This window comes from Prosopis cineraria, unplaced genomic scaffold, assembly GCF_029017545.1.
Source record: "Prosopis cineraria cultivar Desert tree isolate PC_DT_omini unplaced genomic scaffold, ASM2901754v1 PC14, whole genome shotgun sequence".
NCBI lineage: Eukaryota > Viridiplantae > Streptophyta > Magnoliopsida > Fabales > Fabaceae > Prosopis > Prosopis cineraria.
Genome location: NW_026555345.1, coordinates 26,644,483 through 26,671,739, shown reverse-complemented (window position 1 = coordinate 26,671,739; position 27,257 = coordinate 26,644,483). Strand labels below are relative to the sequence as shown.

At 36.4% G+C, this 27,257-nt stretch overlaps 3 protein-coding genes across 6 annotated transcripts; all 3 read left to right on the top strand.

The window, feature by feature from the left end:
• The first annotated feature begins 776 nt into the window (after window positions 1-776).
• LOC129293811 (protein argonaute 1-like) lies at window positions 777-8,270 on the top strand. Of its 2 annotated transcripts, none has more exons than XM_054931923.1 (22): window positions 777-978; window positions 1,918-2,564; window positions 2,658-2,866; window positions 2,958-3,104; window positions 3,214-3,347; window positions 3,627-3,736; window positions 4,090-4,196; window positions 4,283-4,421; window positions 4,494-4,610; window positions 5,035-5,142; window positions 5,235-5,306; window positions 5,615-5,737; window positions 5,848-6,007; window positions 6,088-6,347; window positions 6,458-6,600; window positions 6,734-6,796; window positions 6,874-6,937; window positions 7,076-7,211; window positions 7,304-7,377; window positions 7,461-7,555; window positions 7,659-7,690; window positions 7,798-8,270. In XM_054931923.1, exons 2-22 carry the CDS (start codon window positions 1,926-1,928, stop codon window positions 8,010-8,012), a joined length of 3,147 nt encoding a protein of 1,048 aa, XP_054787898.1. In that variant the 5' UTR covers window positions 777-978; window positions 1,918-1,925; the 3' UTR covers window positions 8,013-8,270. The 2 variants fall into 2 exon arrangements, with proteins under 2 accessions (XP_054787898.1, XP_054787897.1); XM_054931922.1 differs by having other exon boundaries at window positions 2,955-3,104.
• Window positions 8,271-19,167: 10,897 nt separating this feature from the next.
• On the top strand, window positions 19,168-20,484 carry LOC129292421 (universal stress protein PHOS34-like). The gene is made up of 4 exons (XM_054929975.1): window positions 19,168-19,345; window positions 19,518-19,612; window positions 19,710-19,831; window positions 20,397-20,484. Exons 1-4 carry the CDS (start codon window positions 19,168-19,170, stop codon window positions 20,482-20,484), a joined length of 483 nt encoding a protein of 160 aa, XP_054785950.1.
• A 1,250-nt stretch (window positions 20,485-21,734) lies between these two features.
• LOC129293852 (APO protein 3, mitochondrial-like) lies at window positions 21,735-25,296 on the top strand. 3 transcript variants are annotated; one of them, XM_054931969.1, is made up of 4 exons: window positions 21,735-22,053; window positions 22,529-22,929; window positions 23,231-23,661; window positions 23,752-25,296. In XM_054931969.1, exons 2-4 carry the CDS (start codon window positions 22,550-22,552, stop codon window positions 24,171-24,173), a joined length of 1,233 nt encoding a protein of 410 aa, XP_054787944.1. In that variant the 5' UTR covers window positions 21,735-22,053; window positions 22,529-22,549; the 3' UTR covers window positions 24,174-25,296. The 3 variants fall into 3 exon arrangements, with proteins under 3 accessions (XP_054787944.1, XP_054787942.1, XP_054787943.1); XM_054931967.1 differs by having other exon boundaries at window positions 22,526-22,929; XM_054931968.1 differs by having other exon boundaries at window positions 22,484-22,929.
• Window positions 25,297-27,257: the final 1,961 nt, after the last annotated feature.

Here is a 27,257-nt window from a genome sequence, read left to right as displayed (position 1 = left end):
TGACTCATTATTCTTTTTAGTTTGATGTCCACTTTGAGTTTCAAGACAACAGGTGCAATGAAAATGGTAAGGATACAATGGAGACTGACCTTGGGCCCTATAAATGCCTAATACGTCAGCAATGCCACGGCATTATCCATGTAGGATAGTGAGCCAATTAATTAAATTTTCTTACAAAGCTAAGTCATTGATCACGTGAAATGTTTCAGAAGCTTATTTCTTGTGGACCCCACCTCCATTCGAAAGGATAGGAGAGGGAAGGGGAGGGGCGGGGCAAGGCAGGTGCCAGGGGCATTCACCTGCCTATTCGCTCGAGGAGTGGAGTACTGCGAGAAGGAGATGGAAAAGGGGCGATAGGGATGGAGTGGTGATTTTAGAAGAACTATGTATATATAATATTCCATTGATTCTTATTTTTATTTTTTTTTTTTTGTTTTGGATACACACCACTGATTCTTATTCTTACTCTTAATTATAATTATTATAATATAATATTTTTTTTAAATTATAAAATATTTTTGAATAAAATGTCACATACCATTAAAACTTATTAAATATATTTAACAATTTTATTTTTTTTAAAATAAAAATAAAAATTTTTAAAAATATTTCTCATTTAATATTCAATTAATAAAAAAATTAAAAGGTGTTATTAATAAAATTTTATATTTTTAGAAGTGTTAAAATTTTTTACAAATATTTTATAATTTAGGAAAAGAAATATAACGTAATTAGGGGGGTCTGATGGCAATCTCGTGGTTTTTCTTTCCTCTTCAAAGTTCAATGCCCTTCACTGGTCATTCTTTTCCCTTCAATTTCTCCCTCTTTCTGCTCAGCGTGTGTGTGACTGCGAAACGTAGAGTGGTGGTGCGGTGCTGCGTTTCTTACCGTACGTGTAGAGTCCTCGTACAGTTCTTTCTACAGCCAGTCTTTGCGGGTTTTCCGGTGCCTAGACGAAACGGTTGTTTCTGTCTGCAGGTAATCTCGCTCCCTGGTTTTAGGGTTCTGGTCATTAGTTCTATTTTATTTTTTCTGTCGAAGATTTGTTTATTCTGCTTGCGATTTTACTCTTTGAGAGTCATGTTTCAGTAGTTCTGGTCTGCGTGTGGGGCTGAGTCTTTGTGGTGCTTTCTGTTTGGTTTCAGGAGTGTATCTATTCTATTTATTAGCTGTGGTTGACGTTTTTGTGACTTGTTACTGACTCTGAGTCCGATCTAACTCGGATTCTCACGATTTCGACTTTTTACATTTTGATCATATATGCTCTGGGTTTGGGGTAATTTTATTTTTTAAGATGCTAATGCTGATATTGGTTAGGTTTCCGATCCCGAGTCTTTACCTTGTAGATTTGTGAGTTTTGAGCGATAATTATATTTTGTTCTGTTGTTTTCTCCGCGAGGAAGGTAATAGTACGGTTGCTTTGTTATTCTGTGAAATTTTGTCTTTAATGTGTGAGACCATGTATTGGTGGTTTTTGTGTTATAAGTGTTGGACATTTTTTATTAGCGACATTTTTTGGCTTTTACAAGCCCTGAACATTCAATGTTAAAAATATTTTTAGTTTGGAAGACTCTTTTCTGGTGTGTTTGAACTTTGATCGTAGTTTCCGTTTCCATGAATGCGATATGCTGCGCCAAACATGTTGAATTTATTTTTTATGTCAACTAGCTCTTTATACATCCTTTTCCTAAGTAGATCTTAGGGTATTCCTTATAATATTTAAGTTTCATTCATAGTAGAGTGATAGATAGAGTATTGGTGTATGAATGAAGTAGTCACTGCGACATTATCTTTTGTATTTATTCGTTTTCTGTTTCTAGAATTCCAAAACTGAGAAGTAGTAAATTCATTTTCTGTATCTTTTGTCTTTATTCATTTTTTGTATCTAGAATTTCCTCATGTCTTCTTTGTTTGTAGTGCTTGTCATGGTAAGGAAAAGGAGAACTGAAGCACCCAGTGGAGGTGAAAGCTCCGAGACTTGGGAGAGTGGGGGCAATAGTCGAGGACCTCCACACCATGTTGAAAGTGCTGCACCCCCACAGCAAGCAGCAGGAGGGGGAGGATCCCAAGGAGGTAGAGGTTGGGGTCCTCAAGGAGGAAGGGGAGGTTCTGGTGGGGGGCGGGGTCGATGGATGCCCCAACAGCAGTATGGTGCCGCTCCTGAATATCAAGGAAGGGGGAGGGGAGAGTCTCCGCAGCATTTAGGTCGTGGACGTGGTGGGGGGGGCATTGGTGGTGGCCGAGGTGGTGGACCTTATGGGGGCCCATCTGGACCTCAAGCACCCGAGCTGCACCAAGCTACCCCTTTTCCGCATCATGCTGGGGTGACCCCTCAATTTGCAACATCTGAGGCCAGTTCTTCCCAACAGGCTGATACCTCACAAGTAGAACAACAAATGGGGGAGATGACAATTCATTCAGAATCTGTTTCTCCTGCCCCATCCTCAAGCAAATCAGTGAGGTTCCCCCTTAGGCCTGGAAAGGGTAGCTATGGCACCAAGCGTTTGGTTAAGGCAAACCACTTCTTTGCAGAGTTACCTACGAAAGATTTTCACCACTATGATGTAAGTCACTCTTCTCTAGCTTGGAATACAGTTTTGTTTTGTTCTTTATTCCTCTTTATGGATTACCAATATGTTTTCCACGATGATATTTAGGTCACTATCACTCCAGAAGTGACATCAAGGGGTGTCAATCGTGCTGTTATGGAGCAGCTGGTGAGGCTGTATCGAGAGTCTCATCTGGGTAAGAGACTTCCTGCATATGATGGGCGCAAGAGCCTTTACACTGCTGGTCCGCTTCCTTTCATTTCAAAGGAGTTCAAAATCACTCTCCTTGATGAAGATGATGGATCAGGAGGGCCAAGGTACATATATTACTTATTTTTTTCTTTACTTATAATTTATGGTCTGTGGTAGTTTATATTATAATGTTTTGTATATGTGTTATCATAGAAGAGAGAGGGAGTTCAAAGTTGTGATAAAATTGGCTGCCCGGGTAGATCTACATCATCTAGAACTCTTCCTGCGCGGAAGGCAAACTGATGCTCCTCAAGAAGCTCTTCAGGTTCTTGACATCGTGCTGCGTGAAATACCTACAGCTAGGTACTTGAATAGTGGATAACTGAATATGCTTTTGTATTCCCAGAGTCAGTAAAATTTAGCTTATCTTGATCTTCTTGTTTTGTATGCTAATCGTGATTTTTTCTTCAAGGTATTGTCCTGTGGGGAGATCATTTTATTCACCAGATCTAGGTAGAAGGCAACCATTAGGTGATGGATTGGAAAGTTGGCGTGGTTTCTATCAAAGTATTCGTCCTACTCAGATGGGATTGTCTCTCAACATTGGTAAGTATTATCATATTATTATTAATTCTAGTTTTAATATTTAGATGTCATCTCATCTCTTTGTTATTTCAGTTACATCGTTCAGTTATTTATTATTATAATTATAATTATAATTTATACAGTTGATAATTGTTATTGTTAGTAATAATGATTCAGCAATTATTAAGCAAGCACATACAATATTCTCTTTTTCCCCCTTTCTCTTTTAAATTCAGTACTTTATCGAATTAAGCATTTTAGTTGATAAAACGGTCTAATGTTTTACGGATGGATGTGCAGATATGTCCTCAACTGCATTCATTGAACCATTGCCGGTAATTGATTTTGTTACTCAGTTGCTCAGTCGTGATGTCTCCTCCCGCCCATTGTCTGATGCAGATCGTGTAAAGGTTAGCTTTCATTTACTTTGGTACTTCTTGTACTAGTAGTGTTATATTTTTTGTCACTGAGTGCCAAAGTTACTTGCTTGGGAAGCCTCAATATATAAACGTAGCTTTCAGGACCCAACATTACGTAGTTTCTTGATGCTAATGTAAAGCTCTCTTCTTTGTTTTCTGTTTCTGTGCCCCTTTTTTGATCTGGGCATTCTTTGTACTCTTTTGGTGATTAACGATATATTCCCTTTTTCGCCAAATCTCTCTATCTGTCTGTCTCTGTCTATCTATCTTGAACTGTTCCTAATAGTTGTGCTTATCCAAGGCATTTTTTCCCATTTTGAGAAATGTGACTTTGCAACCGACAGATAAAGAAAGCACTTCGGGGGATCAAAGTTGAAGTGACACACCGTGGAAACATGAGAAGAAAATATCGTATCTCTGGTCTGACTTCACAAGCAACCCGAGAGCTTATGTGAGTATATAGTCCCCTAGGACATACAGTTCTCTTAAGTATTATGAAAAATTTTCTGTTGACGTATTTTCGCCTCCCAATTTTAGGTTCCCTGTTGATGCAAGTGGAACAATGAAGTCTGTTGTTCAGTATTTTTTGGAAACATATGGATTTGTCATTCAACATACCCAATGGCCTTGCTTGCAAGTGGGCAATGCACAGAGACCAAACTATTTACCAATGGAGGTAACATTCTCACAAATCATGAACTATTTGTGTTATATGGAAGTGCATGGTAATATCCTGTGCTGAATGTAGGTTTGTAAGATAGTAGAAGGTCAAAGGTACTCGAAGAGGTTGAATGAAAAGCAGATTACTGCTTTGCTCAAAGTCACATGCCAGCGTCCTGTTGAAAGGGAGCGTGATATTATGCAGGTCAGCAGATGATTTCCTCATACCATCTCATATATTGATAAATTTTGAATGTACAAATATTTTAGTATTGTGACCTCGTATTTCATCTAGTAGGTGCTGCATGTCATGCGGAAGTTTCTGTAGGTTTTTTCATTTTTTTTAATTGGATTTGACCTCTATTTTCTGCTCGGAAGACTTTAAGGGTATTGTTGATTCAACTTTGTTTCTGTGCTTTAATGTCTTCACCGCATTGTTATAACGTGAGAAATTTACAAGTCTGTGGTTGTTTCCTTCATAAAGCAGTATTTAATGTCTTCTCAAAATTTGATTACATGTTAAGTACTTTTCTAGAATTATCTTGACGTGTATGCCAAATACACTGTTAATGGGCCATTGATTGGACGTTATTTGTGCCTTTTCTAACATACATTATGCCCCTTTTCAGACAGTTCATCATAATGCTTACCGTGACGATCCTTACGCTAAAGAGTTTGGAATCAAAATCAGTGAAAAGCTAGCTCAAGTTGAAGCTCGCATCCTTCCTGCACCCTGGGTATTTCCTTCTTAATCTTGTTTTATTACTTTTTTTAACTCACTTTGAACATGTTAATCAGTTCTTTAGATGAAATTAAACTTTGGCTGCAGCTTAAATACCATGATACAGGTAGAGAAAAGAATTGTTTACCTCAAGTTGGCCAATGGAATATGATGAATAAGGTACCTAGGTCTCTTTTAATTTGTTTAACTTGTCTCCATTGAATGTCCCTTGATCACTGTCTTTTTCATTCATAATCTGTGATGTATATTAAAATAAGCTAATTGTTGTTAAATAAAGGATATTGCAGGCATAGGTTGTTTGATTTTTAATTGTAATTGTAATTATAATTAATTGTTGTTAATTATATTATAATTATCATTATAATTATAATTGATGTTGCATATCTCTTTTTGAATGTGCACAGTTTGTCATTGATAATGAGTTCTGAAATAACCCATCTTGTGTGACTTGATATACACTGGTTCAGAAAATGGTCAATGGTGGGACGGTCAACCACTGGATCTGCATCAATTTTTCCAGAAATGTTCAAGATAGTGTTGCAAGTGGGTTTTGTTATGAACTTGCTCAGATGTGTTATATATCTGGCATGGTATGGGGATTTTACCTATTACTTTTCTGCATCTCAGTTGTTTTTGTGGCCAGATTATTTACTTTTTTATATTTTGGAATAATTGATCTATATAATTAAAATGTAATCAGGCATTCAACACAGAGCCCGTACTTCCCCCATATAGTGCCCGTCCTGACTTGGTGGATAAGGTTCTCAAAACTCGGTATCATGATGCAAAAACCAGACTGAGGGGGAAGGAGCTTGATCTTCTTATCGTTATTTTGCCTGATAATAATGGCTCGCTTTATGGTAATGATGCTTCCCATTCATCTTTCGACATTGTTTCTCCTGTAGACTTATTATTAGCATACTCTTAATTTCTTCTGCAGGTGACCTGAAACGAATATGTGAGACAGATCTTGGGGTTGTTTCCCAGTGCTGTTTGACTAAGCATGTCTATAAAATGAGCAAGCAGTACCTTGCTAATGTTGCCTTGAAAATAAATGTAAAAGTAGGCGGAAGGAACACTGTGCTTGTTGATGCACTTTCAAGACGCATACCCCTAGTCAGCGACCGACCCACAATTATTTTTGGTGCCGATGTTACTCACCCACATCCTGGAGAGGATTCAAGTCCATCCATTGCCGCTGTATGTTGAAATTACATCTAGGTTTAATAATCTGTCTAATCTTTATTTGTTTTTGGGCTCAACTTACATTGACGTTCTCCCCCCTCCCCCCTCTTGGGGTTAAATATTAGGTTGTGGCGTCTCAAGATTGGCCTGAAATCACAAAGTATGCTGGTTTGGTGCGTGCTCAAGCTCATCGTCAGGAGCTCATTCAGGACCTTTTCAAACAATGGCAAGATCCAGTGAGGGGAACAGTGACTGGTGGAATGATCAAGTATTCCCTCTCTCTTCACTCATTTGTGGTATTGGGGTGCACGTGCCACACCAGTTATCTTTTGAGGGGGAAAAATTGGGGCTAGAATCTTTTTAATGGGATCCCACTGTTATTTTGTTTGATTTCTTTGCAGGGAGCTTCTGATATCTTTCCGGAGGGCCACAGGACAGAAGCCACAGCGCATTATATTTTACAGGTAGCATTGGATTTATCAATCCTGAAGGTGCTTTGGTTTTTGCCCCTTTGATTCTGAATTATAAAACCTTTCTGCAGGGATGGTGTGAGTGAGGGGCAGTTCTATCAGGTTTTACTGTTTGAGCTTGATGCTATCCGAAAGGTGGGGTTTTTGTTTTTTGTTTTTGGGTGTCCTGAGTAATATTTTTTAATCCTCTGGATGTCTTCCCATCCTCCCCTGGGATCGGAATCCTTTGCATGTCCTTGACGTAGTTTATTTTCCCTCCTGTTGTCCTGGTAGGCATGTGCATCTCTGGAACCTAATTATCAGCCACCTGTGACATTTGTGGTGGTTCAGAAGCGTCATCATACTAGGCTATTTGCCAGCAACCATCATGACAAGAGTTTTGTTGACCGGAGTGGGAACATATTGCCAGGTATTTCATGTTTTTTAAACTTATGATGTATGATGACATTTGTTTCCTGGTTTCCTCAATATGATGATAGCCAACATCTGGCAATGTTTCAGGCACTGTTGTAGACTCAGAGATCTGTCATCCTACTGAGTTTGACTTTTATCTTTGTAGCCATGCTGGGATCCAGGTGAAGTATTTTTGCCTTTATGTTGAATTGATTTGCGATTTTTACGTTGATGCTAAATGATAGTTGCATCGAAATGGTCACAGGGAACAAGCCGTCCAGCTCATTACCATGTGTTATGGGATGAAAATAATTTCACAGCTGATGCACTGCAAACTCTGACGAACAACCTTTGTTATACGTAATATGAACTTCCCTTGATTTTATCTGTTGGGATATTTCCTTTTTGTTCTCCGTTAGTGAAGCTGTGTTTTGAATGTGACGTATTTTCATGGCTTGTGCAGTTATGCTAGATGCACTCGTTCAGTTTCAATTGGTGAGTAGTAGTAATGCAGCCACAGATGGAATAGCTGTTGTTAGAACGACTCATATATTGATTATAATCTAAAGTTGATGCGTTTCACTGTCTGATAAACATTGCAGTACCCCCTGCATATTATGCTCATTTGGCAGCCTTCCGAGCTCGGTTTTATATGGAACCGGAGACGTCGGAGAGTGGGTCCATGACAAGTGGTCATGCTGCAGCACGTGTCGTTGGTGGGCCCGTGCGGAGCACTCGAGCACCAGGTGGTGGTGTTACTGTTAGGCCTCTTCCAGATCTTAAGGAGAATGTGAAGAGGGTTATGTTCTATTGTTAAGAAGCTTTGCTTCTTTTAAACCAAGTCTTAATTTATTTTTGGAAGTTGCTTTGATGGTTTATATGTCGTCTACACTCTGATGCTTGGTCGTTTGGGGTCCTTGGATATGTTATTTATCAATGACTTGGAATGTAACGACTGACTTGCTGTGCTTGCTTGCCTATCTTCTTTAGCTTTGTTTGATTTTATGGCAGATTTAGATGTAACTAGTAAATCTTTTCGAGTCATTCCTTAAAATCACTCTGGTGAAACTTTTAATTTCGGTGTCTTGTTTCCATAATTCCCTTAGAGATTTGATAATATTTGAATTTGAGGATACATCAGTTAATCCAATATTAGATGATTGCATAATGATTAAATAATGTAAATGACTTGTTAAAAATCAATGTATTATTATTCTAGTTATTTTAGATCAATAATATGGCTAAAAATTAATGGAGTATTCTTATGCTATTTGCAATCCCTTTTATTAGGACCTTTTGTTCTCAACCCCCACCCCTCGATCAGCCCAACTCACGCGCGTGCGTATACCACAATGCATGCAACCACAAACATGCATTTACACACAGATAAATGCATGAAGATAAGGAGGGTTTTGTGTTAGTAGGTCAAAAATATTTTGGCATTTCTGCTCTTATTTAAAAGTATTCTATTTTTTATTTTTCTACTTATAGAAGAAGAGATATTAGTTGAGATTTGAAGTTAGAATGGAAGATTAGAAGTGTTGAACATGTTTTTATTTTTCAATCAGTCTGCAAGATGGAAGTGGAAGAGATGAGAGTGACAGAGGGAGGTACCAATAAGAAAAATATGAAAAATAAAATAAAATAAAAGGATTGAAGTGATTAAAATTTTGAATAGTTAGAGTATAGACAGAATTTGAAGTTATAAAAATATTATAATAACACATGGATCTGCTAATTTAAATTCATAAAATTTTATGCACTCAAAAACAGAGATTTGATTCAAATTTAAATACGCAATAATCTAAGCATAATATAAGGGTATTTCTGGAAATATAGTGTGATTTTAAGATAATTTAATTAAATAAAATTTTAATTTAGTTTACATATGACTTGTAAATGAGAAGAGGAGAGCATATGTAAAAATTATAAGATGAAAACCATATTAGCAAGGGTTGTTTTTTTGTCTTGTTTTTAATTTGATGGCAATGACCTGCACCGCACGTAAAAATGAAGCATTAAGAATGTAACGTAATAAAAATTAACGAAACGAGATTAACATGAAATATTAAAGAACGGGCCATGTGGCTTGAAATGTTGTTCAGTATATTATTAAAAAAAATTTGCCGGTCAAAAAAACACATTATAAATAAAAAAAAATACAACATAGTGGTGGAGTCAGGGTGTTCAATGTTGGTTGAAATTGCTCATACGGAATTCGAGAGGTATTGGTGGTCGTGCGTTTACTCGCTTGCTGATAGATATGCGGAAGAAATGTAAGTTGGATTTTTTAGCCTCGCCTGAACCGAGACAGTGTGGTGATCATGCATGTTGAGGCAGTTGGTTCCAGTGGTGGCATCTGTTGTTTCTGGGATACGGAACTGGATTTTCACGTAATGTCAAAGCAGTCGCAATCGCAAGTCCTTCATGGGGTCTTCAACGGGGGGAAAGCAAACGAGTGGTGCCTCTCTGTTGTGCATGGACATCCCAATTATGTGCACAGGCGCTTACTCTGGCAGCAACTTCGCTCGATTCAGGAGACTGGGGTGCATCGGTGGTGTGTTTGTGGAGATTTTAATGCCACGCTTAGGGAGGATGAGAGGGAATCGACAGCATGTCTGCGGCAAGGTCCTGATAAATTCTTTTCACGATGGGTGCAGAGAGTGGTTTCGAGGATTCTCGAACTTCAGGGACCAAGGTACACGTGGAATCGTGGGGGTTGTTCAGCCATCTTGATAGGGCTTTGGTGGATTCTCAATGGTTGGACTACTTTCCACAAGTCTCATTATTACACTTACCTCGCATCAAGTTAGATCACTGCCCACTACTGTTGAAGCTTGTGCAGATGAGTCAACCTCGGTCCGAGGAACGCTCGTTCAAGTTCTTTGAACCTTGGGTCACTCATGAGGGGTTTCCTGAGCTGCATTCTTGGACACATTCTGATAGTTGGGAGGAGATCTTTGCTATGGGGCCTTCGAAGGCGCCATGTCCGGATGGATTGAATCCTTTGTTTTATCAGTCTCAATGGGAGATTGTTGGGGATTCGGTGATTGGGATGGTTAAATGATACGAACATTGTGCTTATGCCTAAGTGTGACACCCCGGTGACAATACGCGATCGACTTTAGACCAATAAGTCTCTACAATGTAATCTACAAGGCAGTTACAAAGATTTTGGCTAATAGATTAAAGAGGGTGATGCAATTGATTGCTTCTCCGAACTTTGTCTTGGCACAGGAAGTGTTTCATTCCATGTGGAATATTAAAGGCCGAAGAGGGTTTATGGCATTGAAGATTGATTTGGAGAAGGCATACGATGGGGTTCGGTGGGAGTTTGTTATGGACTGTCTACGAGAGCTTCAAGTGTCGCTTCTGTTCCTGTACTTGATACACTAGTGTATTGTTAACTGCCAGTATGCAGTTCTTATGGAATGGAGACAAAGGGGTGGACTTCCAGCCTGCTCGTGGTTTCCGTGAAGGTGACCTGTTGTCTTTGTACCTTTTTGTATTAGTTATGGAGAAGCTAGCGCATTTGATTCAGAATGAGGTTGCAGATGGTAACTAACTTCTGTTTCGGTTGAAGAGACATGGTATGGCTGTGTCACATCCCTTCTTTACGGATGATCTTGTTTTGTTTTTTGAAGCGAACTTGGAACAAGTAAGGACTCGTGAAGGCTTGTTTGGATGAATTTTGTGTTGCCTCGGGAGAGAAGGTGAGTAATTCCAAATGTAGAATTTTCTTTTCTAGAAACGTTTATCGTACAGGGGTGACAGAAATTAGTACGTTTTTTTGGCTTCACACCGACCGTTGATTTAGGGAAATATCTAGGGGTACACGGGCGAAGGGTGTCTCCACTTCCCATTCTGTGCATTTCTTCTCCATTTCTTCAAAACGACACCGTTTTGATTAGTGGTAAAATATTCATCGTTCATTTCTTGTTGCGATCCTAACCGTCTGCATCATTATCCATCCTCACCCTCAGACGCAGCCCTCTCCCTCTCAGTACTGCTCTCTTCCTTCGTCTCGCTCTCAGCACTGCTCTCTTCCTTCGTCTCGCTCTCAGCACTGCTCTCTTCCTTCATCGTCGGCTCAATGGGGAGGATATCTGAGAGACTGATCTCGGCGCTCCGCTCTAAAGTCTGAACCGAATCATCATCTCACTCCTCCGAGCCCCACCTGGCCACCTTCCAAGTAACTCTACTTTCACCAGTGCCATCGGACTCGCATTGGGCTTTAACTCCAGCTTCCTCGCTTCTCTTCACCTCGTCTTCTCCCTGTTGACCTCTTTGCTCTCACCGTTGGCCCAATTATCTCCTCATCTAGGTCAGTGTTTTGCTCTGTTTATCTCTTCATTGATCCCTTCGACCTCCTCAATGAGGACGATTCTGAACAGGAGAATGTTTAATTGATGAATCTTCTATATCAATTATGAAAATTTTGTCTTCTGTTTATCCTTTGGGGTTGTCATTGGAGGTGGCTTAATTAATTATCCTCAATTACGATTCTGAATAGGACAAGGTTTATATGAATGTTTGCTCAGATGAAAACATAATTATGATAATTGGTATTATCTGAGTTTTCATATCTTTTCTATATCCTTCTCGTATATTTCGCTTTTTCTCATCAAAGATGAGCACGAAAAAAACTAACCTAGCCTCAAATTTAGGAAAGATATCCAAAACAACCATCATGGAAGTGTTTGCTCTGGAATTTATTGGAATGCTGAGAATGAGATGAGAAGAATATTTGAGAGTAGTAATGAAGCTTAAGGCAATTCTAGGAAGCTCTGATGATTGATTCTTGGACCTTAATTCTAGGCTGAATTTGTCTAGCCAACCGACCATTTTAATAGTTCTTTATATATATGAATGCTTGGAAACCACAACTGTAAATTAAGAAAGTACAGTGCAAAGTTGATTACAAAATTTGCCAAGGCATGTGCAAAGTTGCAAAGTTGTTTCACAGCCCCAGGAACCTCATCCTTGCTCTGTTATGCTTCTATCATTCTCTGGTTTTAGTTGCACCTTGAGTTTATGCACTATATTTGTTTGCCTGGTTGATTATGAGAATTACCTATTTTTAATTTCTGTGGTTTTGGCCGATTTCTGGTGAAACAAGTGTGGATAGTTTGGTATTGTTGCTGATATATTATTTTTCTCTTATTTTCTCCACTTTGGTAACTTGGTAGTGGTTTATGATTGACCTAACCCAACTGATTCTTATGTAATATGAGTGAGATTGAGAGAGATGCTAAGTAATTTTGAAGCTTTCTCATGTATGATTCATTGTAACATTGATTTTATGCAGGCTGGACGTTTCCTCAATTTACAGTTGGTTCAGTTTTAATATATATATATATATATATATTTGAGGAACAATGCTTAGTATTATCTTATTCGAAAGTTGCCAAGCCCATAGTCAAAATCAACTTTGCACATGCATTAGAACTTTGCACATACAGTACAAATTTGCCAAGCCCAGCTGCAACTGTAAATTGATAAGAGACCACCTAATCATTTAGAATAGAGACCACCTAATCATTTAGGAATTGTGTTGCTTCATTTTCTTCCTTGTCTAAGGATAATTCTCTTACACTCTGCAAATTGTGCAGATTATAAAAATAGAAATTTGTTTGGGCTTTACAATATGGGAAGAAGCAAGCTTACAAGTATACACTAAAGAAAGCTTACAAATTTGGGCAGCATTATAGCAAAAGAACAAACATCAAAGTAAGGAGCTAGCATGACAAAAAAGAGGACCAGCCCACAAGTGTATACTGCTAAGAATAGAATGGAGACTGAAGCAAGAGGCTAGGACTGAAATGAAGACTTCACAGTTGAGGATTTGTATTGACATTCAGATTTGAATCTGTAACATTGTAACAATTTATATTCAAACAATGTAATGTAATTGAATTGTAATAGAAGTTTCAATACATTTAGACAATGATTTACCTTTCTCAAATACTTGACTAAATTCAATTGCTTCAAGTGACTTTACATTATTGTTCAATGAATCCTACAAACACAAAAATAAAATGACAATAGTATGAAATATGTTATGAATGACATTTAAGTTAGTTGAGAATGAGAACTTGAAATATAATATCTTTACCATCGTCAATGTTGTGAATGACATTTGACTTACTTGAAGTAGATCATGTTGTGTTGTTATTTGTGTATTTGGCACAAGCAAACTATATTGCCCTTACACTAGCATACCTGACACGGGGGGACTATATTGCCCTTGTACCGACATCCTTGACACGGTGGGGCCATATCGCCCTTGCACTGGCATACTTGACATAGGAGGACCATATAGCACTTGCACAGGCATACTTGGCACGAAGGGGCCATTTTGCACTTGCACCGACATACTTGGCACGAGGGGGCCAGTTTGCACTTGTACCGGTATATTTGACACAACGGGGCCATATTGCACTTGCATCGGGATATTTGACACAGGGGGGCCATATTGCACTTGCATCGAGATATTTGACACAGGGGGGCCACATTGCACTTGCACCGGCATATTTGACACAGGGGGCCACATTACACTTGCACCGGCATATTTGACACAGGGGGGCCACATTGCACCGAAGATGATGATCTACCCACTTCTAATATATTTTGTGTGTCCTGCAACAATGTCGATTAAATGTCATAAAAAAATCATGCTATTAAAAATTCAAAGTAAAAAAATTATACCTTTGAACATTGTGAAGACTTGTTAGTAGATTTTTTTGAAGTCTTAACTTTTTTTCTTTTTTGACTTAGATTGTCAACCCAACTTGGATTGATCTTTTTGCGTTCTCTCTTCTTGAATCCAATGCATGAACCATCATTCTTACCAACATCATCATCAACACCCCCTTCATTATTAACACTATCTAATGAGTCGTTAATAAGAAGTTGAGACACTTTCTTGCTAAGCTCTAGCACTGCTTAATGAACCATAGAGAATGCCTCTGGACATTCAGATGCATCACTAGCTAATTTTATGAGCATAGGGCACAATTGCCTATATCGATTCGAGCATTCTAGTTTAGGATCAACTTCAATTTCCTTTCCCTTACTATCATGCACTACACCACACCTTGCTTCTTTTGTCCACCTCTTTAACACATATTGCTTTAGAAGTAGCTTTACATCTTGGTCATATAATATCCTCAATGCATGACAGCACAATATTCCCCATTGTTCAAACTTCTTACAATTACAAGTAATGACAGCCTCTTTATCTTCTCTTGATGGCTCAAATGTTAATCTTCACTCTCCTTTTTTATCAACCATTGTGATTACATAATCAATAACAAGAGCATCATCATCTGCAGCTATTTTTCTTTCTTTCCTCTCTTTTATACACGTAGCATCACATAAGTCATACTCATGCTGGAACAAGTCAAAAATTGGTGGTGTGTAAACTTGAGAAAGCTGTTGCAACATAGACGAACTCTTCAAAATCAACCTTGGAAACTTCTGGCATGAGTTGAAATCACTTTGCAATTTATTATATCGCTTATCCATAACAACTTATTTAAAGACATTGAAGAATTGACTAATAGTCAATTCAGGATTAGTGCAACTTTTTATAAATGAATTGATACTTTTACTGGGTTGTGTACTTCTCATACCAAGAGTCTTTGAGTGCTTCATGTAACATGCTGCCCATTTTTCTTTTAACTTGTAAATAGACATCAACCATGGATTTTCTTCTACATTATATTTTGATAATAGATTCCTCAAACCTTGTTTCTTCCTTGCAATGATACATGCACCAATTAAACTCACCCAAAAAATGAGAGCCATCTTTCATTAAGTTCCCAAGATGTTTCACCCCATTTCTATTGATGTGGAATGTGCATAAGCCATGCTTTACATTTGGCATTATTTCTTCTAAAGCTCTTGCCATTGCTGCATCTTGGTCAGTAAACATAGTACATGGCATTTTTTGCTTATGTGCTTGTAAAAAGGTTTCAAAAAGCCATTTAAAAGACTCAATAGTCTCATCATATAATAAAGCAGCACCGAATATCACTACTTCTCTGTAATGGTTGAAACCTGAGAAAATGGCAAGTGGTCTATTGTCACGATTTGTAGAGTATGTTGTATCAAATGAAATGACATCTCCAAAATAATCATAATCTATCAACATATGTGCATCAGCCCAAAACACATTAGTTATCTGCTCTTCTGAGTCCATTTGATAAGCATGAAAAAATGAAGGATTTTCTGTTAATTGTTGTTGAAAATAGCGAAGTAGAAACCCAGCTTCACCATAGATCATGTCTTGTTGCCTCCTTGATCTTAGATAACTCTTTACCTCCTCTTTGGTATACCCCAAATTAGCCCTCCCTCCTGCATATTTGCTCATTAAATCAAAAGAGGCTTTTTGCTTAATCCCTGTATCTTCAGCAACCTCCAAAGCATAGCTTTGTGCTTTCGGTAATCTCCTTTGTGATGCTAACAAATGAATAGTCTCTGAGGGCTCTAAAGAGTGATTATGGTCTAAAAATAGTTCACTAACTCTAAATCTTTCATTCACCTTTTTAATTATCATTTTCACTTTACACCCTGTTTTTGTTTCCTTTCGAGGCTTCTTAGTTTTAAAGTCTCTTTTATCTACTTTTTTCACTCCCTCCTTGGAATAAACATATTTGCAATATATGATAGAATCATCCTTCTTGCTCTTATTAGAGTTTTGCTTTCTAACACTGAATCCTATTCTTCCACCATAGTCAATCCAATGTTGCTATGCCTCTTCTAGATCATCAAATTCAAGACCAACTGTTGGAGTCATAATTGTGTCCATTACTTAAAGCTAACAAGAAAAGCTGAAAAACAAAAACACTAAAAGCAAGAGTAAGCAGATAAAAAAATAAATAAACATTTATTCATGAGAGTTAACAAAAAACTGTTAATGAATTTAAAAATAACCTAAGAGCTTGGTGATGCATTCATTTATGCAAAGCTAAGGGATAATAACGTGTTAAATGGTCAGCATTACTTTCTTGTAGCTGTGACTGTCATTAAAAGAATTTCTTTATAGCACAAGTCCATGGCAAATTAGTAATGTGTTTCAAAATAAATTTAAACATAAAAACAGGGGAGGAAAATGACCAATGTAAGGGAGAAAGAGAGAGAGAATGGCAACCACGTTCAGCAAGTTTTAAGTTTAAATGAGGGATAGAAATGATCAGTGCACAGGAAAAAAATGGAACCATACCAAATTACAATCAAAATCCTTCCTTAATTGAAATCTTTTCTTGGTCAGAATTTCTTTCTGTTGTGTGAGCACGTCTCTGTTCTGGACGAATGAGAAAAATAGAGAAGTTCCCGCGCGCTGGTGTTGGAGAGGAAAACAACATATTATTTGGCTTTCTTTTGTTTTTTTTTTTTTTGGCTTTCTTTTTTTTTTTCTCCCACTCCAGACGATGCCGTTTTGAGGGGGTGGAGGGAAATGCACCAAATGAGAAATGGAGACACCCTCAGCGCGGGGTACACATTCATCATAAGAATTTTTAAGAACTAATACAATTATTTTCTTGCAAAATGGACAAAAGACCGTCAAGTTGGAAACCAAGCTCCTTGTCGTTGGTGACTCGACACACTTTGGTACAATCCGTGGTGGCTGGTATGCCAATCACATGCCATGCAGTCCGCGTTGTTGCCTGTAGGCACTTGTCAAGAGATAGATAAGAAGTGTAGGACATTTTTGTGGGGAGAATCAGGAATGAACAGGTGAACGAGCTTGGTGGCGTGGAAGGATGTGCATCAAGAAAAAGAGAATGGGGGGTTGGGGTTGCAGAACCCGAGAGTCCAAAATCAAGGGTTCATGATGAAAATGGGGTGGGGCTTGGTCAAGCACAGGGATGCGCCTTGGGTCAAATTTATGAGGGAGAAATTAATTTAAGTGTGGGGATGAGATTCTGCCATCTACTGACGGTCACCGAAAGGGGTGACGGGCAAAGAAGCGTATACAGGAGGCGTGGAAAGACACGAAGAAGGGGGTTGCTGGGACGTTAGGGGAGGGCGATAAGATGCAGTTCTGGCATGACATGCGGTTATCTCATCCCCAGAATTTGCTGAGGTATGCAACAAGACCAGTCACTAGTTAGTGATTACGTATCCCCAACTGGAGCATGGGAGTGTTACGAGCTATTAGTATGGAGAGCATGTGACAAAGGGAAGGGATGATGAACCGACATGGAAGTGGACAAACAATGGCGAATTCTTGACTAAATCTGCTTACTGGAGTCTCTGCAGAGACGACGGAGAGGGTTATCGAAATGGACCGCGCCGATGTAGGACGTTCTTGTGGCTTGGCTTGAAGGATCGTTTAGTAATGAACGTTGTGCGTGTCTCAAGGGGTATTCATTGAGATGAGAGTTGTACGTTGTGTGGGGAAGGAAGAGAGGATATCTTACATGTCTTGAGGGAGTGATCTACGAAGGGCTTTCTTGTCTTATCAGAATAATGTACAATGGATGGTGTGGAATTTGAGCCATACGCGGATGGTTAGAGGTGCAGGCTGCAATGTCTGGTTTGCATTGGTTTGTATAGGCAACCGTGGCTTACTATGAAGTCCGTTGATGCTTCGGGTATCGTTGCCCATCAGGTGAGGGCTTGCTTGCAATGGGCAGAATCATGACACAGAATCAGCAGTGCAGTGCGAGGCGGTGGAGGCCACCACCTTAGAACATGTTGAATGTTAATGTCGATGGAGCATGTCGTGGGGAGGACGGGATGTCAGCGCGTGAGGGTGAGTGGCTCGGAATTCGTTTATTTTTCAATTCTCATATTGTTGCCTAGGAGAGTGAGTTGCGTTCTCCGAGGTAGCGTTTTAGTTTTATTATTTCATCACAAAAACGGGGAAAAATTGATTATATGAAAAAAATGACATATATTTCTTATCAAGGACTTTTAATCTGTATTTCTAATAAAGAATTAATTTGGATTATAAAATTTTCGAAATATTTCTCGTCGCTTTTAAAGAGATAAGGATAAAGTGTATTATTCGTGTATGAGTAATGCGGCTGAGCATATTTTGTTTGTTAGGATAATCATGGATTCTCCTATCCATGGAAGCGTGAAAATAAATCAACAATTTTCTATATTTATTTGGGGGAAAATGGCCAGAATCTGTGGTCTTTAATCTTTTAGCTGTTTTTTTTTTTAGCTGTTCCAAGTAAAAGACAGTAACAATTTTAGCATATTTCAAACTTCATAGCTGCGCTGTACGTCATCAATATTTCTATTTTGTCCACGGAATATCAAGATCACTATTAATCATATGTCCTTTCAAAAATTCCAAAAGATATTTAATCACTAATAATTATTCTTGGTTTTATAAAATTTTACTAAGAATATTTAGTAAACTTATGTTTTTGACCAATGCTGTTGGATAAATATTAATTATATTTGTAATTTCTCATATTTTTTTTAGTAAAGACCAAAATAATGTATATATAAGATATAGAGAAATTCGTATTAAAAAAAATATGATAGAGAAATTCTTGTAAATACTAATTAGTCATTTCAAAAGAAAGGGAAAAAATAATTTACCCCTATTAGATATATTAGATTCATTCATACGTTGTCAGGTGTTTGTGTGATTTCAATTTAAATTATGACTGCATTGGATAGCTTTAAGAATAATTAGCTACATATGTAAATAATATTACTCCATAATTTATTCTCAATATTAGGACAGTCCCATAATAAATATTTTCTGAAATAACAGCCCACAATAAGGAGTCATGAATATGGCAAAAACACAGTCTTTTCAAGAATTCCAAAGGCTACCTTCAATAAATTAAACAGGATAAATCTTGATAATATTAATTATATTAATGATTTTATCCTTCATGAATCTCATTATATATAGCTGATAATACACAAAGAGAGAGAGGTAGAAAGTAGAAAGAGTAAGAAAAGAGTGAAATTTGAAGAGAGAAAGAGAGAGTGCAAAAATGGGAGAGAAGAAAGTGATGTTGGTAGCCATGGATGAAAATAAGCACAGCTCTTATGCTTTAGAATGGACTCTCCAAACCTTCTTCACGCCTTTCCAATCTTCTCCGTCTCCTTTCAAGCTCGTCATTCTCTACGCTCGCCCCTTCACTCCCATCCCGGTCAGCGTCGCCGGCCCTTGTATGTCTAACCCTACTCATTCCAGATTGGATTTTCTACGTTCTTACATTTTTATTTCAAAAAAATTAACATGCAAAAAAAAAAATGCAATCATTTTTCCTATATATATATGCATGTTAAAAATAAAGGGTATAGTTAGAAATATATTGTGATAAAATTATTTGGTGGAAAGCATTTGTAGATGTGCTGCCGACATTGGAAGTGCAAATAAAGACGGTTGCTGATCAAATTACAGACAAGGCAAGACAGATGTGTGCTGATAAATTTGTAAGTTTTATTACACACACACACATATAGATGAATAGTTAATGATCAATACTATGTATATATATTAATTTGATTATATGATATAACAATGTGGAAGGTGGAAGATGTGGAAGTGGAAGTGATAGAAGGGGATGCAAGGAATGTGCTGTGTGATGCTGTTGATAGACACCATGCTTCTGTCTTGATTCTCGGTAGCCATGGCTATGGCAAACTCAAAAGGTATCTTTTATGTTTAATTCTATTTATTTAAGGAAAAAATGGAATTATACAATATAAAATAAATTTTGAACCGTCTAATTTTAATCAATTTTGTTACCAAATAATGCAATCTAGATTATCCAAATAAAGAAAAAGAAGATTCAAAGGTCACAATTAATTTTGTTTTAAATATAATCCATGAATAATTCTTTGCCATTTTATCCATGAACGACTTGAATTTTTTTTAAATATATTAAGAAACTTTGAATCCTTATGTCTCACTATATTTCAGATTTTTTTTTTAAATTGGGTCTGCAACTTTAAAATAAATCAATATATTAATATTAGTATTTCAATATTAATATAAAATTTATAGCGAGTCATGTGGTTAATTTTTAGATACATAATGAGTCTTATCATTCACATGTTAAGAAGAGTGCCTTAAGTTGTTTTGTTTTTTCCCCCTATACTATGTGCAATACATGAAACTTACATTGAATTAACAGCGCAAAACCAATTTATAAAAATCCAAAAATAAAATAATTGTTAATTAATTGCGGCTAACTTGATCGAGTTTTTTATGCAGGGCGTTTTTGGGAAGTGTGAGTGATTATTGTGCTCATCATGTAAACTGCTCAGTGATGATTGTGAAGAAGCCCAAGTCCAAAAATTAAAGCTACTGATCTCTTCTACAATTTGTTTCTCATATTTTCCAGTTCAATATAATTATAATACACACTTTTTTTAAAAAAAATTTCTATGTACTTATTTAAATCCATGTGAGGGTATTTGTATTTTGTATATGTAATTAATGTCCAGTGCTTTAAAGGTGGGGAACAATTATCAGTTTATTTCATATTATGTATGGTGTTGGATGACCCTTCACTTCCTTATTTCTCTCAGTTTGTGTTGAATGCAAGTCATTTAGTTTGTGTTTAACACAACATCTTGTCCCTTAATTCTATACAACAAGTCTGATCTTATTAAGCAAGTCAGTTATATAGATTATATAATTTTAATATGTTTTTATTCACAAACAAATTTTTAAATTGTCTATATTCATATAAGATTTGATAAAGTTTATATGTTGACCGTTGAAAACCTAATACAATCCTTATTTTTTAGTCAAACAAATATGGGCTGATATTGCCTTTTAATTCTACGTTGTACTGTTTTTTCCTAGGAAAGTTCAATTTCATATGCAAATTGCCAGTTTTTTTTTTTTTTTTGGGTGTGTGCATGTCAAACTCTGTCAACTGTAGAAACAAAACCAGGGAATACTAACGAACAGAACTATATGGGCCTAATCCGTAGTAAGCCTATTATTTCAAAAGCCCAATTACAATTAATTTTATGGGCCTGTTTAAGATTGAAGGCCCATATGTAGCAAGAAATTCTTGGTTATTTACCAGATTTAAAAAAAATGAAAAAACTACTGATAAGAAACTTATTTGAGAAAAAAAAATATATAAAATATATTGTTTTAAAATATAAATATAAACTTATTTTTTAGAATAAAATTTATTATTAACCCTTATTCGTCAATAAATTTCTTACCAATTTTTTAAATGTAATTTGAAAAAAAAAACAGAGAAATTTGATCCCCCCAAAAGAGGCTACTCCCTCACAATTGCATCGAGAGAAATGCCTACAGTAAGTATTTGCCAGTCTTTTGAATGAAATTTCTATTAAAAAAAAGAAAAACATAATTATTAATCCTATAATTTCATTAAGCTTTATTTTTAATCTCTAGAAGTTTTTTAAATATTTTTAATTTCTATAATGTTAGTAAAAATGTGTGACGCTTGTTATTTGAATATTTATAAATACTAAAAACATCTGAAAAAAAAAATTACAGGCGGCAGGCGGCAGGCGGCTTCGTGATTCGTGAACATATCAGCGGAGACTCTCTCCTCAATGGAATTGGAAAGTATGTGATTTTATCAAATTGTCCCCATGACACTTGCAACATTCCTATTGTGCCCTCACCCCCATCAGACGATCTTCAGCCCCCGAGGCTCTGACTCTCCCTCCCCTAGGAGACAGCCCAAGGAAACCTCTATTGCCGCCGCCGTCGACATTGCTGAGGAAACCTCTGTCTCCTTCACCGTCTACATAGCCACCGACGGCAACAGATTCTTTCATCCTTGCAACGGCAACGGTCTCTTTCTTATGCTGCCGGTTTCTTCGATTTCATCCTCCCAAGCCATCAATGTTGCCGTCACTAGGAATTTACGCTTCAGGTTTTAATATACTTCATGCTTTTTCATCTTGGGAAACCTACCGATCGCACGGTGCAGCGGAGGAAACTTTTGTTAACTGTAACTTAAAGTGAATAGGGGTTATAGTTGCAGCGCAGAATGCGGGTATAAGGCACCTTAAATCGAAAAGCAGAATAATGTTAACATCAAATTAGTTAAAAGGATGAATTTGGAAATTTGAGGTCCATAGTTATTGAGATTTTTCTAAATTACGTTGATAAGATGCGTTATAGGATAGGCAGTTGGCATATATCTTAATTTTAAGATTATTCATTTTTCTACAGTTGTCTTTATTTTGAATTAACTGGCTAAAAGGTATAGTTTTCATATTTTAAATAGTTATGTAATTACTTATTATAAAGATGCAAATCTCAAGAAAATATATGAACTTCTGCTGCCGTTTCTTTTGCAGCTTTCACTCTCTGTATGAATTTTTTCTTCAAATGTATTTCAGCAGCACATGAATTTCTGGTAAGCTATGGTGCTAGTTAGAAGTGCACAAATTGTTGGCAATCTCATTTGCGGAGCTGTACAAGATTCTGGTTGCACGAAGCTGAGGGATGTAAATAAGCAATTTTGTCAATGGTTTATGACTGTGTCTGCGAGCTCTGAGTTGCCAAGAAAACTGAAGAAATCTGAGAGAAAGCCACTGGTGAGAAGTATTAATGAACTGAAGCGTGAAGCTAGACAGAAAAAGAAGGATAGGCAAAAGGTGCATGAGATTATACTACAACCTCCTGAAAATGGCTTGTTGGTGAAGGAATTAATTCCTGTTGCGCATGAAGTCTATGCGGCCAGACTTGAACTTCTATCTATTGTTTCAAGGCTTGTCAAGCACATTGCTATTTATACATGCAGGTAGTGCCACTATTTATTTTAGATATTGGCGTTTTCCTACATTCAAGGGCTTCCCAATGAATTATGATGTCTGTATTCTAACTTCCAACTAAGGGCCACGTTTTGTCATCTGGATTTTTTCAATTACTCAGACTTGCATTATTTTAGATAAGAACCTTAATCTGATAGACTATGGTTCAATGCATGCTGGGTTTTGGAGCATCTCTTGATGTAAACAAGAGCTTTTGCAAGTTATGTTGACATATCTCACGATGTCGGATTTTTTTCTTAAAAAATTGAGATTTTGACATTTAATTTGCAGCTTGTGTGGAGAAGCTCATGTTGGTCATCCACCACATAAAATAAAATCATGTAATGTTAGAGGAAGCTTATCAAGCAAACAGCATAGTTGGGTCAGAGGAGGTCTTGGACATATTTTGCCAACTGTGGAGTCATTTCATCTGTATGACAGAGTAGGAAGGGCAGTTTCACATAATGAAATGCTCCAAGTGGACCGAATTCCTGCAATTGTTGAATTGTGTATGCAGGCAGGTGTTGACATGCCTGAATACCCCACCAGGAGAAGGGCCTTCCCTGTTTACTCTTTGGCTGGTAGGATAATTGATTTTGAGAAAAGGTTTCCCAAAGATATTTCTCCTGGCAAAGACATAGACGCAAGTGGGTTTTGGCATGAAAAAAAGAGGGTGGATGAAGGTGCGAATTCAATGGAGTTGCATTATATTGATATTCAAGGTTAGTGGAGCCGAATTCCATTTTCCTTTTCCTTCTTGTTTTGTCATTTTTCTTTTATAGTTTTTAAAAACAGACTGTGCTTGTTAGCAGGCTTTGGTGAAGTTATGGCTGTTCAAGGAATGAAAGCATGGGAGAAAATATGCACTGGAGCTTCAAAACTTATGGAGAAGTATGCTGTACAAACTTGTGGATATTGTCCAGAGGTGCAAGTAGGACCTAAAGGTCATAGAGTACGAAATTGTCAAGCCTACAAACACCAGATGAGGGATGGGCAGCATGCTTGGCAGGAGGCTACAATCAATGATTTGGTACCTCCAGTGTATGTCTATCATATTCGAGATCCGCTATCTAGTGAACCTTTGGTAAATGGGTTGAAGAGATATTATGGAATGTTGCCTGCAGTGGTTGAGCTGTTTGCACAGGCTGGGGCACCCGTTGGAAAGAAATATGCAAGTGCAATGAGGGAAGATATTGTCATCCCTAAAATGGATGAGGCAAAGTGGGTTGTTTAAAATTATAAATTGAATTCCTGGCCGTGCATGGAAGGTCCTTTCAGGTTGAAAAAGAGTCTAATCCGGAAATTCAAGGTTTGATGTATCTGCAAAAATTTTGAGATGGTGAAAGCCAGAGAAGAGAAAGTGGATATGTCTCATATAATAAGTCAGGCAAGTGGTTGGAGAAAAATTAGAATTGTAGATGTAACTTATTGTGATTGCTGACAACTAAATTTTGCAGTTTTGGTTGCATGGAGCCTTCTTCTGCCTGCTGGCGTGGAACTCAATTTCACCTATTTTTTCCCCATGCTCTTCAATCAAAGTAGAACTGCACGTCTGAAAACCACCAAATTTAGCTGGTGACTCTGTTTTTACTTCCACATGGCAGGCACCACTTGTAAAATGTCGGATTCTCTTGTGGAAAGGTCTCCGAATCTATCTTATGTATGGTGGCAATCAATCGATTTTAGTTCTTGATTGACCAAAATTGGGAGTTCTTTTCCTGAGGCATTTCTGCTTTGCTAAGCCTTGAAGGATAAGGGCATGAGGCATGTTTTCCCCCCCACCACTTGATGGTCTACAACTCTATGTTGCTTTGAATGATATGTAATTCTGATTCAGAAGGATTCTAGTACAAAATACTTAGTTACGTGATTTCAGACCAAGAAATCTGTTTCTGGGATAAATGTATGAGAAAAGGGAGCAATTCCACTCTTAGAAATATAATTGGAAGGAGTGGCAATGATATCGTATAACTGGTAGCATGCCAGGGGTGCTGATCTGATTGGTGCTTAATTTTAAGAATCTGTCACTATACGGAAGTGAAGAGATTATATATGATGTGAGTCAAAGCTTATTACGCTTTTGGTTTATGGTATGTCGAATCATCGATTTACCGGATTATAGCCGCATTGTGTTTGTTTTCACTTACAGATGTCTTGAGTTACGATGTAGCATTGGGGCTCATGACCTTATTGATTGTTGCTTTCATCTTTACCCTTGTGGCCTTTCCCCATGTATTAAAAACTACTTGCTTCAGAAATGTCATGTGTCTGTCCTCTGTGAAGTAGATGGTAAAGATGTCCAGAAGTTGTTGACAAACACACTCATTCTTTTATATATTACAAGTTATTTTGTTGAAGGGTTCTGTGTTTCATTTTATAAGTCATTTTGTAAAATTTTGAGAGTAATTACTGTGTTTATCCTAAAAATATTTCTTACAAATAAAAAAAAAAAAACTTAGACCCCCATTTATTCATTCTTCATTAAAAGAGTTCACTGCATTTAATAGAGGGTATATTTGGAAAGATTGGAATATTTTAGGGGGATTGAGTGCTTTCCTTTGCCCGTGTAGAGTGGTTAATGATGATACTCTTCATATCCCTAATTACAAGGCACTCTAAAAATTTTTAGGAGTAATGAATGATTTTTTTCTGAAATGCCCTTCATAAATGATTAAAAAGATTGAGAATTCAAAAATTTCAAGACATTTGAAGTTGAGAGAATCATGACGTTTTTTTTTTTTTTTTTGGGTTATCCACATGTATCTATTTATTGGAGGCAATTATGTTTGGAATACAATTGGGTATTAAATATAGGTATTTTTTTTCAATAGAAATTTAAATCTTAATTTATTATGTTATGAGGGATCGGCTTTTTCTGTTAGACCCTTGGTAATAATAACATTTAATTGAGGGAGAAATTTAAAAAAGAAGTGATTTTAAGATAAAAACTAAATTTAACAGTTTTCTTAGAATTTGAGAGGAAAAATTAGGGAGAGGGATCTAATGCAATTAAAATTTATTATAAAAGACCTTAAATATTCAAATTAGGATGAAGGACCAATCTAAGTATAATTGATTATTACAACTTTAATATAAAATCTGTCAACCTTAAAATTAATATGGGGTAGCCCAAATTACAAAGTACTCTTTTAAAAATAAAGTTGTGCATTTTTCAATTTCACACCAGAAAACAAAAGTAGTAAAACATATAATTTAAAAAAATATTTACTTTTAAATAATTGAATCGATATTTTTGGTCTAAAAAAATAATTCAGTCAGTATTTATATATTTTAAAATATATAATTTTAAAAATTAAATCAATATAGTTATAAAAATATTCATTTTTAAATAATTATTTAATTTTTCCAAGAATACGCTGTCTCGATGTTTAGACATGTGAATTTTTAAGAGATATAAAATTATTAACTTGCTATGGTTCCTGAACATTAATTTATCTTTGTTTTAATTTTCTTTTTTTTTTGTCTCCTTGTTATATAAAAAATAACTTTCTATCAAATAATGTATTTTTATTAGTAACTATCAAATGCAACGCATGAATGTGGTTAGAAAAAATGTAGAATATGTAACTAGGATCAATATAGTGTTTTTAAAATATATTTTGATATTTGGTCCTTTTAAATAATAATTATTTTTAAGGTCCTCTCTAATAAATATTACTTTTTTTGGGTCCTTTGTTATAATTTTTCTAATTTGTGATTAGTAATACTAAAAACCTTATATCATTAAATCAATCAAAATATAGTTCAAGGGCTAACGATCAAAATCGTAATCGAATCATAATTATATTAGTCATAAATAAAATATTTTATTAAATTAGTTAAGACATTAATTTAATAGTTTATTAGTTCAACAAGGTAGATTGATTCAAATTTTTATACTATAATAATAACTAACAAAAGGAAAAACAGAAAAGGGAGGGAGTTATAAAAATATTTTTTTCTCTTTTTATGTTTATTTAAAAAATTATTGGAAGCGTGTGATAGTAATGCTTGACATTTTGATAATTTGATCGATCCCCAAGTTTGAACAGGACATCATCTTCTGATCTGACAATAATCAAATCAAGATTCAAGATTACGTACCTAGTTTGGCAAAACTATAGAACGAAGAGATAAATGGCAATGGACTGTCTTGAAAGTTGAAATTCACAAAAAATGAAATAAAAAATCTTACATATGTTAACTAAAATCTCTTTTAAATCAATTTATCAATGTAAATTATATGATATCGGAACAACAGATTTGTGCATAATTCGATACCTTTGTTCAAACATAGTGTCTTTTTAATTTTCAGATT

Bases quoted from the DNA above. Each gene is read 5' to 3' on its own strand.
- LOC129293811 (XM_054931922.1), top strand. From the start codon at position 1,926: ATGGTAAGGAAAAGGAGAACTGAAGCACCCAGTGGAGGTGAAAGCTCC. The intron at 2,867-2,954 runs GTACATATATTA...GTGTTATCATAG, and splicing joins GATGGATCAGGAGGGCCAAG to AAGAGAGAGGGAGTTCAAAG. The intron at 3,348-3,626 runs GTAAGTATTATC...ATGGATGTGCAG, and splicing joins GGGATTGTCTCTCAACATTG to ATATGTCCTCAACTGCATTC.
- LOC129293852 (XM_054931969.1), top strand. From the start codon at position 22,550: ATGGTGCTAGTTAGAAGTGCACAAATTGTTGGCAATCTCATTTGCGGA. The intron at 22,930-23,230 runs GTAGTGCCACTA...TTTAATTTGCAG, and splicing joins ATTGCTATTTATACATGCAG to CTTGTGTGGAGAAGCTCATG. The intron at 23,662-23,751 runs GTTAGTGGAGCC...GCTTGTTAGCAG, and splicing joins GCATTATATTGATATTCAAG to GCTTTGGTGAAGTTATGGCT.
- LOC129292421 (XM_054929975.1), top strand. From the start codon at position 19,168: ATGGGAGAGAAGAAAGTGATGTTGGTAGCCATGGATGAAAATAAGCAC. The intron at 19,346-19,517 runs GTATGTCTAACC...TTTGGTGGAAAG, and splicing joins GGTCAGCGTCGCCGGCCCTT to CATTTGTAGATGTGCTGCCG. The intron at 19,613-19,709 runs GTAAGTTTTATT...ACAATGTGGAAG, and splicing joins AGATGTGTGCTGATAAATTT to GTGGAAGATGTGGAAGTGGA.